General features: G+C 49.4%; 1 protein-coding gene across 1 annotated transcript in view; it reads right to left on the reverse strand.

Moving 5' to 3' along the window:
• Positions 1-9,830: 9,830 nt before the first annotated feature.
• Positions 9,831-19,931, reverse strand: part of LOC120933850 (asialoglycoprotein receptor 1-like) — a 32,043-nt gene continuing 21,942 nt past the window's right edge. The window contains exons 7-8 of the mRNA XM_040347264.1: positions 19,250-19,356; positions 9,831-10,344 (exon numbers count right to left, since the gene is read on the reverse strand). Of these exons, the coding sequence (XP_040203198.1) occupies positions 10,194-10,344; positions 19,250-19,356 (258 nt within the window). The 3' untranslated portion in view covers positions 9,831-10,193. The remainder of the gene's footprint in view (positions 10,345-19,249; positions 19,357-19,931) is intronic.

A 19,931-nucleotide genomic window follows, 5' to 3' on the forward strand; every position in this document is an offset into this window, starting at 1 on the left:
GTATTGTCCTTTTTTGCGACACCTAATCCCGAATAGCACAGGAAATTTTCTGTCAGTGTCCTTTGCCTTACAGCAATGATGATGATGAATGAGTATTTTATGTTGAACGTCTCATAATTCACACTGGCCCAGATTCAAGAAGCACTTGCGCCCGCGCAACCATAGGTTACGCAGCGCAATTGCTGACTTGCTCCGGTGTAACGAGTTCTCCTGATTCAGGAACCTCGTTACACCGACTTCAGGCTAAAATCTGCGCGGCATAAGGCTCTTATGCCTCTCAGATTTTAGGCTGTATTCTTGCGTGAGCCGCTAGGGGGCGCTCCCATTGTGTATCAACCCTAATGCAAATTGCATACTAACACTGATTCACAAGCTTGCGCAGGCCCCGCGCAAGCCAGGTACGGAGTTTCCGTACGGCTACTTTTAGCGCAAGGCTGCCCCTTCTAATAGTAGGGGCAGCCAATGCTAAAGTATAGCCGGCCTTCCCGCGCCGTGAAATTTGAATTTCACGGCGTTTGCGTAAGTGAAACGTGAATGGCGCTGGACGCCATTCACGTTCACTTAGAAGCAAATGACGTCCTTGCGACGTCATTTGCCGCAATGCACGTCGGGAAAGTTTCCCGATGGAGCATGCGCTGTACGCTCGGCGCGGGAGCGCGCCAAATTTAAATGATTCCCGCCCCCGGCGGGATCATTTAACTTGCGCGCGCTTACGCCGGGCAAATTTGCCGGCGCGCCCTCGCAATTCACGGAGCTACTGCTCCGTGAATCGAGGGCAGCGCAAAATATTTGCGGGGGCGCAGGGCAAAATCGTTGCCCTGCTCCCCCGCAAAATATCGCGCAATTCTACTTGAATCTGGGCCACTGACATGTGTCTATTCTGTGGTGTCATCGTATCCGTGGTGCACTTCGGATTGAGTAGATAGGGCTACCCCCCTCCTCCTGACACTCTTTAACACGTTCACTGGTGATTCTTATCATTTAATGTGTCTGTAACAAGAGATAGCACTTTCTGCCCCCTTTTATGGCCCACATTCAGTGTGGGCGCACATTACGCCACCGTAGCACAAACGCCGTACGCCGCGCGGAGAGGCAAGCATTGCATTCAGCAAGCCAGTGCTCCCAACGCTGCGCCAGCGCGGCGTAGGTTTCGAAGGCATACGCCGGCGTAGGTGGAAGTGGGCGTGACCCATGCAAATGAGGCGTGACCCATGCAAATGATGGGCCAAGCGCCAGACTGATACGTATCACGAACTGCGCATGCGCCGTGCCGTGGACGCATCCCCCTGCGCCTGCTCACAACCACGCCGGCACAATTGCCTAAACTACGCCGGATCACTGCGTACGGCGTGAACTTAACGTACGCCCAGCCAGACACACGTCCAACGTAAAATACGCCAGCTTGTGTTCCCTGGTGCAGACCTTTGCATGTCTGTTGCCCGGTTGCGCCGGACGTACCACTTATGCGCACCTCTCGTAGCCTGCGTCGGGCGCATTCAGGTTCATGAATCGCTGTATTTCCCTCATTTGCATGTTTGAATAGCTAATCAATGGGAGCGGCACCATGCTCCCAGCCTAAATGTGCGCCCACCCTACGCCGGCGTAAGCAAGATACGTCGGCGGGGTGTAGCCTGGTTTTAGGCGCATATCTGTTTGTGGGTCTTGCGCACAGATACGACGGCGCACAATTGCACTTACGTCGGCGTAACTTGTAACTTGTGCTTTGTGAATCTGGGCCTATGTGTGTGCTAGGTTCGATTACTGTCCCGCCCATCTGTTTATTCACGTCATCCGGACAACACATTGCACATTTCCCGTGCCGTATAATTCTGATTAACCCTCACTATCTATTCGTCTTCCTTCCTAGCCGCACACCGGTTTACGTCTATCTCACGTATCCCTTGCGTTATTTCATGGTGGGCAGACACCTCACCTACATGCAGTAACCATAGCGAGGCTGAGATATACGTCCGTTGTCTGTTGAATCGCACCGTCCTACGGCAACGTCACAACGCTATTCTTCCTGGTGTTATATCAGAAACGAGGCTTGGTTTACAACTCGTCCCCACGCGTGTCGGTATCTTTGCTCACTTCCCCCAGACGCCTTACACCGTCAGTTGTTCAATCTGGGTCGCCATGACAACAGGGAATTCTCTCCCTTTTAATGTACTATGATTGGCTTTCCATGTTGAGGCTTAAGGGGCAAGCCATCCATACCTACCAGGAAGTAGAATCTCCTCCCATGGTCATCTAATTATGTCTACTAACACCATATAAGCGCAGTGGTGGCTGACTAGCACATACCCCTGTAGAAGTCCTATAGGACGAAACGCATAGGGTTCTACGTCTGCTACCTTTACTGCGCTCTTTTATCTGTGATCACTTTGCGTAATCATTGCTGGATGTTTACCATTTTTATATGTTTGTTTGGTTCCTGTGTTTTAAATAAACCCCTTGTTTTGGTTTAATCTGCTATACAAAACACATTCCTTTAGTAGGCCTAATTTACATGAGCTAATTAACTACAGCTGATAAGTCAGACATCTGACCTTCAGACTGTGCTAACTCACAACACACATTTATCATCAATAGAACTTTCACACATTACAGTGTCAATTAGCATAACACAATGAAAGGTTCTTAGGCCCCATACACACGAGAGAATTTATCCGCGGATACGGTCCAGCGGACCGTTTCCACGGATAAATCCTCTCAAAGATTTCCGCAGATTTCTATGCGATGGAGTGTACTCACCATCGCATTGAAATCCGCGCGGAAATCCTCTGGCGATGACGTGTCGCGCCGTCGCCGCGATTATGACGCGGCGACGGGCGCGACGCTGTCATATAAGGAATTCCACGCATGCGTCAAATCATTACGACGCGTGCGGGGAATCCCTTTGGACGGATGGATCCGGTGAGTCTGTACAGACGAGCGGATCCATCCGTGGGATCCGATTCCAGCGGATAGATATTCTGTGCATGTCGACAAATATCTATCTGCTGAAATTCGGAAATATCCGCGGATAAATATCCGCCGGAGTGTACACACCATAGAATCTATCCGCTGAAACCCATTTGATGGGATTTATCTGCGGATAGATTCTATGGTGTGTATGGGGCCTTAGAAACCATACTAAGGTTCATTTACATCACAGTAGCAGACGATATTAACCCCTAACAGTCTATGTTCCCACATTGAATGAGTCACTCCTTCAATTGACCTGTTGGGTTCAGAATCAACAACCTGTAAATAGTTCTTACAGACATTTTTGTATATATTGTGGATTACAGACCCATGTTAAAGCAATCCAACATATGTCCCTTATTTCCTGGCTCAATCTGTGCCCAAAAGTGACTCCCGTTACAGTTGCCAAGACAAATGCCCTGTTGGATATTTGTGTATAGTGCATGTGACGGACCCATCCGTATACTGGACATATTGTGTTCGTCTGCTTTGCCGTTTTACATGAAGTCGCCCATTCGTATGTCGACCACGAGGCGATCGGACTATGCGGATGGGATCTGGGCGCTATTCCCCAATAATATGCCCTCAGTTCCAGGCTATCTGGGGATACGTTATATGAATATAAAATGTTCGGCAGTTATAAAGTTATAGATTTTAATGTCTGTTATTTCAGTCTCCCATCTGGTCCCCTAGGGGAGTGTCCACCAGGTGGGAGACCTGCATAAATACGGGCGGGTAGCCCACAGTAAATGAGTTTGTGTTTTACCCTCATGATGGAGCTTGGTCTCGTTACTGGAGGGGATTGGGTTACTGGCCACTAAGGACGGTGTATGGAGAGAGTTGCCGGTTGGAACCTATTGCACTTCGGCGGTTAGCGGCGGTTCGTGTACTTTGGAGCGCGGGAAGAGAGGTACCGCAACAGTGCAGTATAGGAGTCTATATTAGATTTTCCTAATACATGCAGAGGGAAAAGATGGAATTCTAATCTAATCCCTCACAGGTGAATACCTCACCAAAAGAGTTTATGTATGAAAAGCAAGAGTTGAATAAAATGCTGGAAAATAACACATGTCTTGTCATATCTCCGATATGTCAGGGGGGAAAGGGGTGTTTAACCACCCAAAAAGATAAAAATATGGAAAAGACACACATGGCAGAGACGAAAGAGCTGCACACCCCGAAAACAAATGTGAATGGTCATTCTCTTTTCTTTCATACCTGGGGTCGTAGGTCATCAATCTCTTCTTTGTTATACCTGGGTTCATAGGTCACTCTCTTCCCTTTTATACCTGGGTCATAGGTCATTATTTTCCATTTTATACCTGGGGTCATAGGTCACTCTCTTCCCTTTTATACCTGGGGTCATAGGTCATTATTTTCCATTTTATACCTGGGGTCATAGGTCACTCTCTTCCCTTTTATACCTGGGGTCATAGGTCATTATTGCCCCTTTTATACCTGGGGCCATGGGTCATTTGCTTCCCTTTTATACCTGGGGTCATAGGTCATTATTTTCCCTTTTATACCTGGTTTCATAGGTCACTCTCTTCCCTTTTATACCTGGGGTCATAGGTCATTATTTTCCCTTTTATACCTGGGGCCATGGGTCATTTGCTTCCCTTTTATACCTGGGGTCTGGGGTCATAGGTCTTTATCTTCCCTTTTATACCTGGGGTCATAGGTCATTATTTTCCCTTTTATACCTGGGGCCATGGGTCATTGTCTTCCCTTTTATACCTGGGGTCATAGGTCATTATTTTCCCTTTTATACCTGGGGTCATAGGTAGAGTTGAGCGGACACCTGGATGTTCGGGTTCGGGTCCGAACCCGAACTTTAAAAAAAAAGTTCGGGTTCCCGACCCCGAACTCCGAACCCCATTGTAGTCAATGGGACACGGACTTTTAGAAAAAAAATGCGCGGAGGTCCCCGCAAATTCAATAACCAGACCCTTCAGGTCTGATATGGATATTCAGGGGAACCCCGCCGTCAATTAAAAAAAAATAACGTGCGGTTCCCCCTAAATATCCATAACCAGAACCGTTATCCGAGCACGTTGACCTGGCCGGCCGCAGAAAAGAGGGGGGGGACAGAGTGCGGCCCCCCCCCCTCTCCTGAACCGCACCAGGCCACATGCCCGCAACATGGGGAGGATGTCCCCATGTTGATGGGGACAAGGGCCCCTTGCCCGGTGATTGTGGGGGTCTGCGGGCGGGAGGCTTATCAGAATCTGGAAGACCCCTTTAACAGAGGGGACCCCTAGATCCTGACCCCCCCCCTGTGTGAAATGGTAATGGGGTACACTGTACCCCTACCATTTCACGAAGGAAGTGTAAATTCTTGTAAAAAAAAACACACACACAACGTAGAATAAAGTCCTTTATTAATAAAAAAAAGAAAAAAACCTCCAGCGGTGAGGTTCCCGACTTCCGTTCCCGGCTTCCCTCTTCCTGCGCTTCCCCAGTGACGTAGCAGAGGGTACGTCAGAGGGGGCGGGGTCACGTGGCCCTGCCTCCTCTATATAAGTAATGTCACAGCTTCAGCGCGTCATTCGCTGGGCTGTGTCCAGCAGTGAGAGGAGGTCGGGGATGCTGCGCTCTGGATGGATGGATCTTCTCAGCGCTGGAGCGGAGAACACCCGACGCAGGATCTTCTCATCGCTGGAGATCACCCGCAGCCGTCGCAGGATCAGGACAACGCTGGAGCAGGAAGCCGGGAACGAGTGGATTATCACCGCTGGAGTTTTTTTCTTTTCTTTTATTAATAAAGGACTTTATTCTACGGTGTCTGTGTGTGTTTTTTTACAAGACTTTACACTTCCTTCGTGAAATGGTAGGGTTACAGTGTACCCCATTACCAATTCACATAGGGGGGGCCAGGATCTGGGGGTCCCCTTTGTTAAAGGGGTCTTCCAGATTCTGATAAGCCTCCCGCCCGCAGACCCCCACAACCACCGTGCAAGGGTTGTGGGGATGAGGCCCTTGTCCCCATCAACATGGGGACATCCTCCCCATGTTGAGGGCATGTGGCCTGGTGCGGTTCAGGAGAGGGGGGCGCACTCTGTCCCCCCTTCTTTTCTGCGGCCGGCCAGGTTAACGTGCTCGGATAATGGGTCTGGTTATGGATATTTAGGGGGAACCGCACATCTTTTTTTTTTAAATTGACGGCGGGGTTCCCCTTAATATCCATACCAGACCTAAAGGGTCTGGTTATTGAATTTGCGGGGACCTCCCCGAACTTTTTCCAATTATTCGGGTTCGGGTCCGGGTTCGGGAAAACCCCAAAGTCCGTACCGAACCCAAACTTTACAGTTCGGGTTCGCTCAACTCTAGTCATAGGTCATTCTCTTACCTTTTATACCTGGGGTCAAAGGTCTTTCTCTTCCCTTTTATACCCGGGGCCATGGGTCATTATTTTCCCTTTTATAAGTGATGAAGCCAAAAAAATAATCAATACCTATTATGATACTAATCACATCAAAGGCTAACATAAGTGATTAATGATCAAAATCAACTTATAAAAAGTGACATGTGCATGCAATAATTGATTCAAAGTGCAATCCGCATGAATATAGTCCCAAGAAAAAATTCAGAAATATCCAAATTCGTGCAAACTTCAAATGCCAGAAAAAGAAAGTGCTGAAAGTGTCCTCAGGGAAATCGTGTCCAAGTAGCAGGAAAAGATGAAAGCCACCACCTCTTATCTATATCCTGCTTACCAGAAAGACTGGATCCCTATACAGAGATCAAATACACATATGGCTCCTCAGCCCAGATGGTAATCGGTCACTCCAGCAAGCAGAAAAATCTTCTGGTCTCAGGACACAATATTGCTTTCCTCTACCTCCACAATACCGCTCTCAACGAATCACCATGAAGACATTAATTCCCAAGGAAAGAAGAATCGACATAGGGCAGTATTGCTAGCATAAGTGTTTAATAAAAAAATCAGTCTCACTTACATTCAGTAGAAAAATAGTAGGCGTTTAGTATATAATAAGCCGGCCGGCTCTCTTGTACCGCTCGCTCCTTCCGGATGGCAATGAGGTACACACTGTAATGGCGTCAGCACGCCGCTCCTCCCTACGCCGTTTCGTCCTATAGCAGACTTCCTCCAGGGGCACGCCGTGCTCCAGGGGCACGAGCAGGGGCACGCCGCTCGTGCCCCTGGAGGAAGTCTGCTATAGGACGAAACAGCGTAGGGAGGAGCGGCGTGCTGACGCCATTACAGTGTGTACCTCATTGCCATCCGGAAGGAGCGAGCGGTACAAGAGAGCCGGCCGGCTTATTATATACTAAACGCCTACTATTTTTCTACTGAATGTAAGTGAGACTGATTTTTTTATTAAACACTTATGCTAGCAATACTGCCCTATGTCGATTCTTCTTTCCTTGGGAATTAATGTCTTCATGGTGATTCGTTGAGAGCGGTATTGTGGAGGTAGAGGAAAGCAATATTGTGTCCTGAGACCAGAAGATTTTTCTGCTTGCTGGAGTGACCGATTACCATCTGGGCTGAGGAGCCATATGTGTATTTGATCTCTGTATAGGGATCCAGTCTTTCTGGTAAGCAGGATATAGATAAGAGGTGGTGGCTTTCATCTTTTCCTGCTACTTGGACACGATTTCCCTGAGGACACTTTCAGCACTTTCTTTTTCTGGCATTTGAAGTTTGCACGAATTTGGATATTTCTGAATTTTTTCTTGGGACTATATTCATGCGGATTGCACTTTGAATCAATTATTGCATGCACATGTCACTTTTTATAAGTTGATTTTGATCATTAATCACTTATGTTAGCCTTTGATGTGATTAGTATCATAATAGGTATTGATTATTTTTTTGGCTTCATCACTTATGCAGCGCAGCTTTTTTCTATATATTGCCTTTAATGTACGTCTAACATTTTGGCTGCAGCAGCAATTATTTGTCATTTATTTTCATTAATTTTGTGTTATAATTTAAATCAAATTTATTTCACTTATTTAGACCAGCGCAGTATTAACCCATTCCATTTGCATTTTCCCTTTTATACCTGGGGTCATGGGTCATTATTTTCCCTTTTATACCCGGGGCCATGGGTCATTATTTTCCCTTTTATACCCGGGGCCATGGGTCATTTGCTTCCCTTTTATACCTGGGGTCATAGGTCATTCTCTTCCCTTTTATACCTGGGTCATGGGTCATTTGCTTTCCTTTTATACCTGGGTCATGGGTCATTTGCTTCCATTTTATAACTGGGGTCATAGGTCATTCTCTTCCCTTTTATACCTGGGGTCATAGGTCTTTATCTTCCCTTTTATACCTGGGGTCATAGATAATTTTTCTCATTTTAAACCATGTTAATGTATTTTGTAGTCACCTTGACACCGGCCTTATGGCCATGGAGTGAGGGGCCAAAGCTCAGCGCTGGTTTCCAACCCCCCACCTGGAAGTTTTTCTGTAGGCCCCCCTAGTGCAGGAACTGGCGTGCCACTCACCACTAGAGGCACTGCATACTTGTTCCAGAAAGTACTAAGGACCAGCATGACAGCCAGGATGAGTTCAGCTACGGCAGCCCCATATTTTCCTACAGACATGAAAACACGTCGAATGTATAGTATGGTGAAGGTGGTGTAGATGGTTGAATGTAGAGTATGTGGAAGGTGGTGTCGATCGTTGAATGTAGAGTATGGTGAAGGTGGTGTCGATTGTTGAATGTAGAGTATGGGGAAGGTAGTGTCGATCGTTGAATGTAGAGTATGGGGAAGGTGGTGTAGATCGTTGAATGTAGAGTATGGGGAAGGTGGTGTCGATCGTTGAATGTAGAGTATGGGGAAGGTGGTGTAGATCGGTGAATGTAGAGTATGGTGAAGGTGGGGTAGATCGGTGAATGTAGAGTATGGGGAAGGTGGGGTAGATCGTTGAATGTAGAGTATGGTGAAGGTGGTGTAGATCGGTGAATGTAGAGTATGGTGAAGGTGGTGTTGATCGTTGAATGTAGAGTATGGGGAAGGTAGTGTCGATCGTTGAATGTAGAGTATGGGGAAGGTGGTGTAGATCGTTGAATGTAGAGTATGGGGAAGGTGGTGTCGATCGTTGAATGTAGAGTATGGGGAAGGTGGTGTCGATTGTTGAATGTACAGTATGGGGAAGGTGGGGTAGATCATTGAATGTAGAGTATGGGGAAGTGGTGTCGATCGTTGAATGTAGAGTATGGTGAAGGTGGTGTAGATCGTTGAATGTAGAGTATGGTGAAGGTGGTGTAGATCGTTGAATGTAGAGTATGGTGAAGGTGGTGTAGATCGGTGAATGTAGAGTATGGTGAAGGTGGTGTAGATCGTTGAATGTAGAGTATGGGGAAGGTGGAGTAGATCGTTGAATGTAGAGTATGGGGAAGGTGGAGTAGATCGTTGAATGTAGAGTATGGGGAAGGTGGTGTCGATCGTTGAATGTAGAGTATGGTGAAGGTGGTGTAGATCGGTGAATGTAGAGTATGGTGAAGGTGGTGTAGATTGTTGAATGTAGAGTATGGTGAAGGTGGTGTAGATCGTTGAATGTAGAGTATGGGGAAGGTGGAGTAGATCGTTGAATGTAGAGTATAGTGAAGGTGGAGTAGATCGTTGAATGTAGAGTATGGGGAAGGAGGGGAAGATTGTTGAATGTAGAGTATGGGGAGGGTGGAGTAGATGAACAGAGATGGGTTGGAGGACCTCAGGGCAGGACGGTGTAGAACACAACATCTATGACTGTCTCTGACACACTGCAAGATAAGTAGGAAAGGCTAGATAGACTTCTCTTGCTGGCACTGTCATGGGTTCAAGCTCTGGGCCGCCTCGGAATTGTTCAGAAATTACCAGAGAAGCAGAAGACACCATCAAAGAGGTATTGATTCTTATCAAACTTTAATGGAGGTGTGAGCGAGTGGAACAACCAGATCTGTCGGGTATACAGGAAGCCCTTACCAAAGTATCGGTGAGCATAGACATCGGCATTCAACACAAATGTGGCTTGTTAGTCTGACGGTAATATACAGAGCCCGGGACAGAGAGGAACCCTCAACCTATGGCACCCCCGAGGAGGTTCCTCATGTTATGGGGTACTCTGAGGACAACTAAAAATAAAATGAGAGAATTGAACTGTGAGATCATTTTGTAGCATTCTGACGTCATGTTCAGCCCGATCTCCAGGTCTTGGATATGACTTGGCAGTCAGTTTTCGGCCCCTGGATTGTCCCTGCGGGATTTGATCACTGCACCGCCTTCTTCTCACAGATGTAGCGGTAGGCGCGGTTACAATGCTCATCGTTCCATTCACCGCTGTAATTGAACTGAGCGCAGTCTTCTCCACCACCGAGACCGTGACCATAAAACTCATCCGGCTGGCCGGGGGCCCATTTCCTGCAAAGACACAAGTCGGAGATGTACGAGATGAGCGCAACATTCGGTTGTCCCAGATTTCTAGGACATCCAATGTCAACATGCCTGGCCCTTTACTAGAAGAGGCCTCACTGGATACTGATGGCTACATGGAGCGCATCGGAATGAACTTACAGACTACTCTACCAGTTATCCATAGTGAGGAAGTGTATGGACTGTCAGTCTAAGAATACTACAGGAGGAGGTCCCTTGTGAAAGAAGAACATTGCGGGTTATTGGAGACAGAGAGTCCCTCAACCCTTGGAATGGCCTCATCCCCTAAGAGTCCCTCAACCCTTGGACTGGCCTTGTCCCCTAGGAGTCCCACAACCCTTGGACTGGCCTTGTCCCCTAGGAGTCCCTCAACCCTTGGAGTAGCCTCATCCCCTAAGAGTCCCTCAACCCTTGGAATGGCCTCATCCCCTAAGAGTCCCACAACCCTTGGAATAGCCTCATTCCCTAAGAGTCCCACAACCCTTGGAATAGCCTCATCCCCTAAGAGTCCCACAACCCTTGAAATAGCCTCATCCCCTAAGAGTCCCACAACCCTTGGAATAGCCTCATCCCCTAAGAGTCCCACAACCCTTGGAATAGCCTCATCCCCTAAGAGTCCCTCAACCCTTAGAATAGCCTCATCCCCTAAGAGTCCCACAACCCTTGGAATAGCCTCATCCCCTAAGAGTCCCTCAACCCTTGGAATAGCCTCATCCCCTAAGAGTCCCTCAACCCTTGGAATAGCCTCATCCTCTAAGAGTCCCACAACCAGTGGCGTATCCACGGTATGGCAGCCATGGAAAGTGCCATGGGCTTCATGGGGGGGCACGTCTTTAAAGCCGCTCCCCGCACGAAACAAGAATTCCACCTGTCCTCTTGCGGCCGCCTCCCGCACTAATAAAGCCCCAGCGCCGGCGCCGACACAGCACGGCACTTGCAGGTAGTGTTTGGCCTGGCAGTGGGTAGGAGAGTGACAGGCGCCCCCCCATGCTTGCCGATGAGCACGTCTGTTCAGACCGTCATTTGGGTAATTGCGGAGGCTCCGCCTAAAGCTCCGCCTATCCTCCTCTTAGAAGCTTCAATTTCTCCCCGAGCATGAGCGGAGGCGGTGACGTCACAACTCACATGAGATCTCTGAAGAGAACTCACTGAGAGGAGCCTTGGACAACCGGATAATGAAGGGAGCAGGCAGCAGGTACTACCGTATAGTGACAACAATGTACCTATCATCATATGCAAGATGTGTGCCAACTGTCTGCCAAGCAGCCAAATAGAGAAGTGCTCAATATCTGGATTAAATAAATGATAATTATCATAAATAAAGTGATTTGTGCCCTTGGAATGGCCTCATCCCCTAAGAGTCCCACAAGCCTTGGAATAGCCTCATCCCCTAAGAGTCCCACAACTCTTGGAATAGCCTCATCCCCTAAGAGTCCCACAACCCTTGGAATAGCCTCAACCCCTAAGAGTCCCACAAGCCATGGAATGGCCTCACCCCCTAAGAGTCCCACAACCCTTGGAATATCCTCATCCCCTAAGAGTCCCACAAGCCATGGAATGGCCTCATCCCCTAAGAGTCCCACAACCCTTGGTAAAGCCTCATCCCCTAAGAGTCCCACAACCATTGGAATAGCCTCATCCCCTAAGAGTCCCACAACCCTTGGTAAAGCCTCATCCCCTAAGAGTCCCACAACCCTTGGAATAGCCTCATTCCCTAAGAGTCCCTCAACCCTTGGAATGGCCTCATCCCCTAAGAGTCCCTCAACCCTTGGAATAGCCTCATCCCCTAAGAGTTCTACAACCCTTGGACTGGCCTTGTCCCCTAAGAGTCCCACAACCCTTGGAATAGCCTCATCCCCTAAGAGTCCCACAACTCTTGGAATAGCCTCATCCCCTAAGAGTCCCACAACCCTTGGAATAGCCTCATCCCCTAAGAGTCCCACAAGCCATGGAATGGCCTCACCCCCTAAGAGTCCCACAACCCTTGGAATAGCCTCATCCCCTAAGAGTCCCACAAGCCATGGAATGGCCTCATCCCCTAAGAGTCCCACAACCCTTGGAATAGCCTCATCCCCTAAGAGTCCCACAACCCTTGGTAAAGCCTCATCCCCTAAGAGTCCCACAACCCTTGGAATAGCCTCATCCCCTAAGAGTCCCACAACCCTTGGTAAAGCCTCATCCCCTAAGAGTCCCACAACCCTTGGAATAGCCTCATTCCCTAATGCAGCGTACACACCATCACTTTATGTGATGAAAAAAACGACATTTTTTGTGAAGTAAAAACGACGTTTTTGAAACTTCAATTTTCAAAAACGACGTTGCCTACGCACCATCGTTTTTTCACAATGCTCTAGCAAAGCGAGGTTGCGTTCACCACTTACTTTTTTCCATTGAAGCTCACTTCATAACTAGCTTCTGGGCATGCGCAGGTTTAAAAACGTCGTTTTTGCTACACACTGTGATTTTTTGTGAAACAAAAACGATGTTTTGAAAAACGACACAAAAAATTGAAACATGCTTCAATTTTTTTTTGTCATTTTTCACAAGACATAAAACAACGTTTTCCCCCACACACGGTCATTTAAAGTGACGTTTTTAAAAACCTCATTTTTTTTCATCACATAAAGTGATGGTGTGTATGCGGCATAAGAGTCCCACAACCCTTGAAATAGCCTCATTCCCTAAGAGTCCCACAACCCTTGGAATAGCCTCATCCCCTAAGAGTCCCACAACCCTTGGAATAGCCTCATCCCCTAAGAGTCCCACAACCCTTGGAATAGCCTCATCCCCTAAGAGTCCCTCAACCCTTGGAATAGCCTCATCCCCTAATAGTCCCTCAACCCTTGGAATAGCCTCATCCCATAAGAGTTCTACAACCCTTGGACTGGCCTTGTACCCTAAGGCCTCGTACACACGACCGGATCTATCCGCTGGGATTGATCCGCGGATCAGTTCCAGCAGACAAATCCGGTCGTGTGTACGGCCTAGCGGACATTTTTCGGCGGAGATTTCTCCAGCCGACGGATTTCCAGCGGATAAAAATTTCTTAGCATGCTAAGAAATGTATCCGCTGGTATCCAGTCCAGCGGACTGATCCGGTCATCTGTACAGACTCACCGGATCAGTCCGTCCGCTCCCCTCCCTCGCATGCGTCGTAATGATTCGACGCATGCGTTGAAGTACTTACCTTCCAGCGTCGCGCACGTCATCGTCGTGGCGACGGCGCGATACGTCACCGCGGATGTCTTCCGCGCGGATTTTGATCCGATGGTGTGTACAAGCCATCGGATCAAAATCCGGAGGAGGAATCTCCGCTGGAAACGGTTTCCAGTGGAGATCCCCTCGTCTGTACGAGGCCTAAGAGTCCCACAACCCTTGGAATAGCCTCATCCCCTAAGAGTCCCTCAACCCTTGGAATAGAATCATCCCCTAAGAGTCCCTCAACCCTTGGAATAGCCTCATCCTTTAAGAGTCCCACAACCAGTGGCGTATCCACGGTATGGCAGCCATGGCAAGTGCCATGGGTGTCATGGGGGGGCGCGTCTTTAAAGCCGCTCCCCGCACGAAAAAAAAAATTCCACCTGTCCTCTTGCAGCCGCCTCCCGCACTAATATACCCCCGGTGCCGACACAGCACAGCACTTGCAGGTAGTGTTTGGCCTGGCAGTGGGTAGGATAGTGACAGGCGCACCCCCCCATGCTTGCCGATGAGCGCGTCTGTTCAGACCGTCATTTGGGTAATTGTGGAGGCGGAGCCTAAAGCTCCGCCTATCCTCCTCTCAGAAGCTTCAATTTCTCCCCGAGCGCGAGATCTCTGAAGAGAACTCACTGAGAGGAGCCTTGGACAACTGGATAATGAAGGGAGCAGGCAGCAGGTACTACCGTATAGTGACAAAAATGTACCTATCATCATATGCAAGATGTGTGCCAACTGTCTGCCAAGCAGCCAAATATAGAAGTGCTCAATATCTGGATTAAATAAATGATAATTATGCATAGCCATAGTTATCATAAATAAAGTAATTTGTGCCCTTGGAATGGCCTCACCCCCTAAGAGTCCCACAACCCTTGGAATGGCCTCGACCCCTAAGAGTCCCACAACCCTTGGAATGGCCTTGTCCCCCAAGAGTCCTGCAAGCCTTGGAATGGACTCACCCCCTAAGAGTCCCACAACCCTTGTAATGGCCTTGTCCCCCAAGAGTCCCGCAAGCCTTGGAATGGCCTCATCCCCTAAGAGTCCCACAAGCCTTGGAATGGCCTCACCCCCTAAGAGTCCCACAACCCTTGGAATGGCCTCATCCCCTAAGAGTCCCACAACCCTTGGAATGGCCTTGTCCCCCAAGAGTCCTGCAAGCCTTGGAATGGACTCACCCCCTAAGAGTCCCACAACCCTTGGAATGGACTCACCCCCTAAGAGTCCCACAACCCTTGTAATGGCCTTGTCCCCCAAGAGTCCCGCAAGCCTTGGAATGGCCTCACCCCCTAAGAGTCCCACAACCCTTGGAATGGCCTCATCCCCTAAGAGTCCCGCAAGCCTTGGAATGCCCTTGTCCCCCAAGAGTCCCGCAAGCCTTGGAATGGCCTCATCCCCTAAGAGTCCCACAACCCTTGGAATGGCCTTGTCCCCTAAGAGTCCCACAAGCCTTGGAATGGCCTTGTCCCCTAAGAGTCCCACAACCCTTGGAATTGCCTCACCCCCTAAGAGTCCCAAAACCCTTGGAATGGCCTCATCCCCTAAGAGTCCCACAACCCTTGGAATGGCCTTGTCCCCTAAGAGTCCTACAACCCTTGGAATGGCCTTGTCCCCTTAGAGTCCCACAAGCCTTGGAATGGCCTCATCCCCTAAGAGTCCCTCACCCCTTGGAATGGCCTCACCCCCTAAGAGTCCCAAAACCCTTGGAATGGCCTTGTCTCCTAAGAGTTCCAAAACCATTGAAATGGCCTTGTCCCCTAAATGTCCCAAAGCCCACAGAATGGTCTATCCCCTAAGAGTCCCACAACCCATGGAATGGCCTCATCCCCTAAGAGTCCCACAACCCTTGGAATGGCCTTGTCCCCCAAGAGTCCCACAAGCCTTGGAATGGCCTCATCCCCCAAGAGTCCCGCAACCCTTGGAAGGGCCTCATCCCCTAAGAGTCCCAAAACACTTGGAATGGCCTTGTCTCCTAGGAGTTCCAAAACCATTGAAATGGCCTTGTCCCCTAAATGTCCCAAAGCCCACAGAATGGTCTATCCCCTAAAAATCCCACAACCCTTGGAATGGCCTCATCCACCCAAGAGTTCCACAACCCTTGGCATGGCTTCTTCCCCTAAGAGTTTCACAAATATTGGCATAGCCTCATCCTCTAAAAGTTTCACAATCCATAAAATGGCCTCATACCCTAAGAGTATCACAACCCTTGGCATGGCCTTGTCTCCTAAGTATTCCACAACCCTTGGAATGCCCTCATCCCCTAAGAGTTCCACAGCCCTTGGCATGGCTTCTGCCCCTAAGCCCCCGTTCACACCTAGGCGTATATATGCCTGTAGTGCGACGCCGCTGCAGCCCCGAGACGCCAGAGGGATGATTTTACATTGCCCTCTATGGAGATGGTTCACATCTCCACGCCGAACGCTGTACGCCTGCCGCCTGAAAAAAAGTCCCGGACCTTTTTTTCAGGCGGCTTTCGGCGTTCGGCATAGGGGATGTCCATAGAGGGGGTGAAGGCTGCATTCACAATCGCAGCGTTTTGTCGCCGCAAATCGCGGTACAAAATGCCGCTATTTGTCGCCGCAATTCGCGGGACAAAACGCCGCGATTTTGTACGCCGAAGTGTGAATGCAGCCTAAGACTCCATTCACACCTCAGCATAGGTGATCTGCCGCGTATTGCGGCGACATCAAATAGGCGTTTTGTTCCACGATTTGCGGCGACAAAACGCGACGTTTTAAACATTGATTTTTGCTGGAGGGGTGATTTTTTACATGGTCGGCTATGCCCGAACGCCGAAGCCGCCCGAAAAAAAGGGTCCGGGACTTCTTTTGAGCTTCAGGCGTCTCGGCGTTCGGCGTTCGGCGTGGAGATGTGAACCATCTCCATAGCCAACCATGTAAAATCACCCCTCCAGCGTATTAGGGGCGGCTGCGGCGTCGCGCTTCAGGCGTATATACGCCTAGGTGTGAATGCAGCCTAAGAGTTCCACAACTATTGGCATAGCCTCATCCCCTACGAGTTCCACAACCTTGGACATGGCCTCATTCCCTATGAGTCCCACAAGCCTACTGCTTATGGTTTAATTAGTTATCAGATGTTAATTGGATTGCTGTGTGAAGTTTGCATTGTCCTGCTATTATCCCCAAGAGGGCAATGAACTCCTGTGGGGTATAAAGTACGTGTCTGAGTTTTAATAAAAAATGGCCTCATCCCCTTGAAGTTCTATGACCCTTGGAATGGCCTCGTCACCTGGGAGTCCTATGACCCTTGGAATGACCTCGTCCCCTGGGAGTCCTATGACCCTTGGAATGGCCAAATCCCCTGGGAGTTCTATGACCCTTGGAATGGCCTCATCCCCTGGAAGTTCTATGACCCTCGGAATGGCCTCGTCCCCTGGGAGTCCTATGACTCTTGAAATGGCCTCATCCCCTGGTAGTCCTATGACCCATGGAATGGCCTCATCCCCTGGAGTCCTATGACCCTTGGAATGGCCTCATCCCCTGGAAGTTCTATGACCCTTGGAATGGCCTCGTCCCCTGGGAGTCCTATGACCCTTGGAATGACCTTGTCCCCTGGGAGTCCTATGACCCTTGGAATGGCCTCATCTCCTGGGAGTCCTATGACCCTTGGAATGGCCTCATCCCCTGGGAGTCCTATGACCCTTGGAATGGCCTCATCCCCTGGAAGTTCTATGACCCTTGGAATGGCCTCGTCCCCTGGGAGTCCTATGACCCTTGGAATGGCCTCATCCCCTGGGAGTCCTATGACCCTTGGAATGGCCTCATCCCCTGGGAGTCCTATGACCCTTGGAATGGCCTCATCCCCTGGAAGTTCTATGACCCTTGGAATGGCCTTGTCCCCTGGGAGTCCTATGACCCTTGGAATGGCCTCATCCCCTGGGAGTCCTATGACCCTTGGAATGGCCTCATCCCCCGGGAGTCCTATGATCCTTGGAATGGCCTCATCCCCTGGAAGTCCTATGACCCATGGAATGGCCTCATCCCCTGGGAGTCCTATGACCCTTGGAATGGCCTCATCCCCTGGGAGTCCTATGACCCTTGGAATGGCCTCATCCCCTGGGAGTTCTATGACCATTAAAATGGCCTCATCCCCTGGGATTCCTATGACCCTTGGAATGGCCTCATCCCCTGGGAGTCCTATGACCATTGGAATGGCCTCATCCCCTGGGAGTCCTATGACCCTTGGAATGGCCTTGTCCCCTGGGAGTCCTATGACCCTTGGAATGGCCTCATCCCCTGGGAGTTCTATGACCCTTGGAATGGCCTCATCCCCTGGGAGTCCTATGACCCTTGGAATGGCCTCATCCCCTGGTAGTCATATGACCCTTGGAATGGCCTCATCCCCTGGGAGTCCTATGACCCTTGGAATGGCCTCGTCCCCCAAGAGTCCCACGACCCTTGGAATGGCCTCATCCCCTGGGAGTCCCACGACCCTTGAAATGGCCTCATCCCCTGGGAGTCCCACGACCCTTGGAATGGCCTCATCCCCTGGGAGTCCCACGACCCTTGGAATGGCCTCATCCCCTGGGAGTCCCACGACCCTTGAAATGGCCTCATCCCCTGGGAGTCCTATGACCCTTGGAATAGCCTTATCCCCTGGGAGTCCTATGACCCTTGGAATGGCATCGTCCCCTAATGCCTAGTACACACGAGAGGATCGATCTGCGGAAACGGTACGGAGGTCCGTTTCCGCGGATAAATCCTCTGGCGGATTTTGATCTCATGGTTGTACTAACCATGAGATCAAAATCCCCGCGGAATTTCCTCCGCGGTGACGTGTTGCGCCGTCGCCGCGTTGATGACGCGGCGACGTTGCTTGACGCTGTAATATAAGGACTTCCACGCATGCGTCGAATCATTACGACGTATGCGAGGGATGGATTCGGACGGATTGATCCGGTGAGTCTGTACAGACCATCGGATCAATCCGCTGGACTGGATTCCAGCGGATCGATTTCTTAGCATGTCAAGAAATTTTGATCCGCTGGAAATCCATCGGCCCGAAAAATATCAGCGGAAAAATATCCGCTGGATCGTACACACCAGGGGATCTATCCGCTAAAACCGGTCCGTGGAGAAATTCCAGCGGATCGATCCTCTCGTGTGTACGGGGCCTAATGCCGCGTACACACCATCACTTTATGTGATGAAAAAAAACGACACTTTCTGTGAAGTAAAAAACGACGTTTTTGAAACTTCAATTTTCAAAGACGAAGTTGCCTACACACCATCGTTTTCTCACAATGATCTTGCAAAGTGAGGTTACGTTCCACCACGTTTTACCATTGAAGCTTGCTTCTGGGCATGCGTGGATGAAAAAACGTCTTAGAAAACGACGTTTTTTGCTACACACGGTCAATTTCTGTGAAGTAAAAAGTGCACTTTTGAAAAACGACACATTAAATTGAAGCATGCTTCAATTTTTTTTGGTCGTTTTTTACAAGACATAAAACGACGTTTTCCCCCACACACAGTCAATTAAAGTGACGTTTTTAAAAACGTCATTTTTTTTCATCACATAAAGTGATGGTGTGTACGGGGCATAAGAGTCCCACAACCCTTAGAATGGCCTCATCCAATTTTTGTAACCGTGAAATGAGGAATGTGGGTGGTATAGACTGTAAAGCACATGGTACCTTCAGCTGACATAAAAAGGTTGGATAATTCAGAAAGGACATTACTTTGGTGTGGAGGAAAATGGGGTACCATCCACCCATTTCCAATCCCCGTCAATTTCACTCAGCCCAATCCAGACCCGTGTCTTCATGGCAAACTTTGTCAGGAAAACCTAAAGAACACATAATAAAGAGAAGTGCAAGTTACAATGAATAGAAGGAGGAAGTTTGGTCCCATATCAGTGGTGGGCACTATCAAGTGGTCATGTGGGTACGCTTTATGATCCTGATGGAAATGCATTACTGCCCACATTTTCTTACCTCCTTCGCTTTGCAGAGGTGCCAATGCCAAAGTTATGAAGGACTGGCAGCCATTGTTGTGTCTCATACCATATGGAGACGTGCTGCTCCCCCGAGAGATATGAATGCTTGAGTAGTCTTGATCACCACAAGGGCTTGTCTTAAGGACACATTCAAGCCACCACATGTGTTTATCTCAAGGACCCATCCCAACCAGCTTAGTAACTTATTTCCAGGACCCATCCAGACCACCTCGAGGACTCATCCAGACCACCACATGGGCATCTCCAGGACCCATCTAGACCGCCTCAGGGGCTCATCCAGAACACCACATGGGTATCTCCAGGACCCATCTAGACCACCTCAAGGACTCATCCAGAACACCACATGGGTATCTCCAGGACCCATCCAGACCAGCTCAAGGACTCATCCAGAACACCACATGGGC

Source organism: Rana temporaria, chromosome 3 (genome assembly GCF_905171775.1).
Source record: "Rana temporaria chromosome 3, aRanTem1.1, whole genome shotgun sequence".
Classification (NCBI taxonomy): Eukaryota; Metazoa; Chordata; class Amphibia; order Anura; family Ranidae; genus Rana; species Rana temporaria.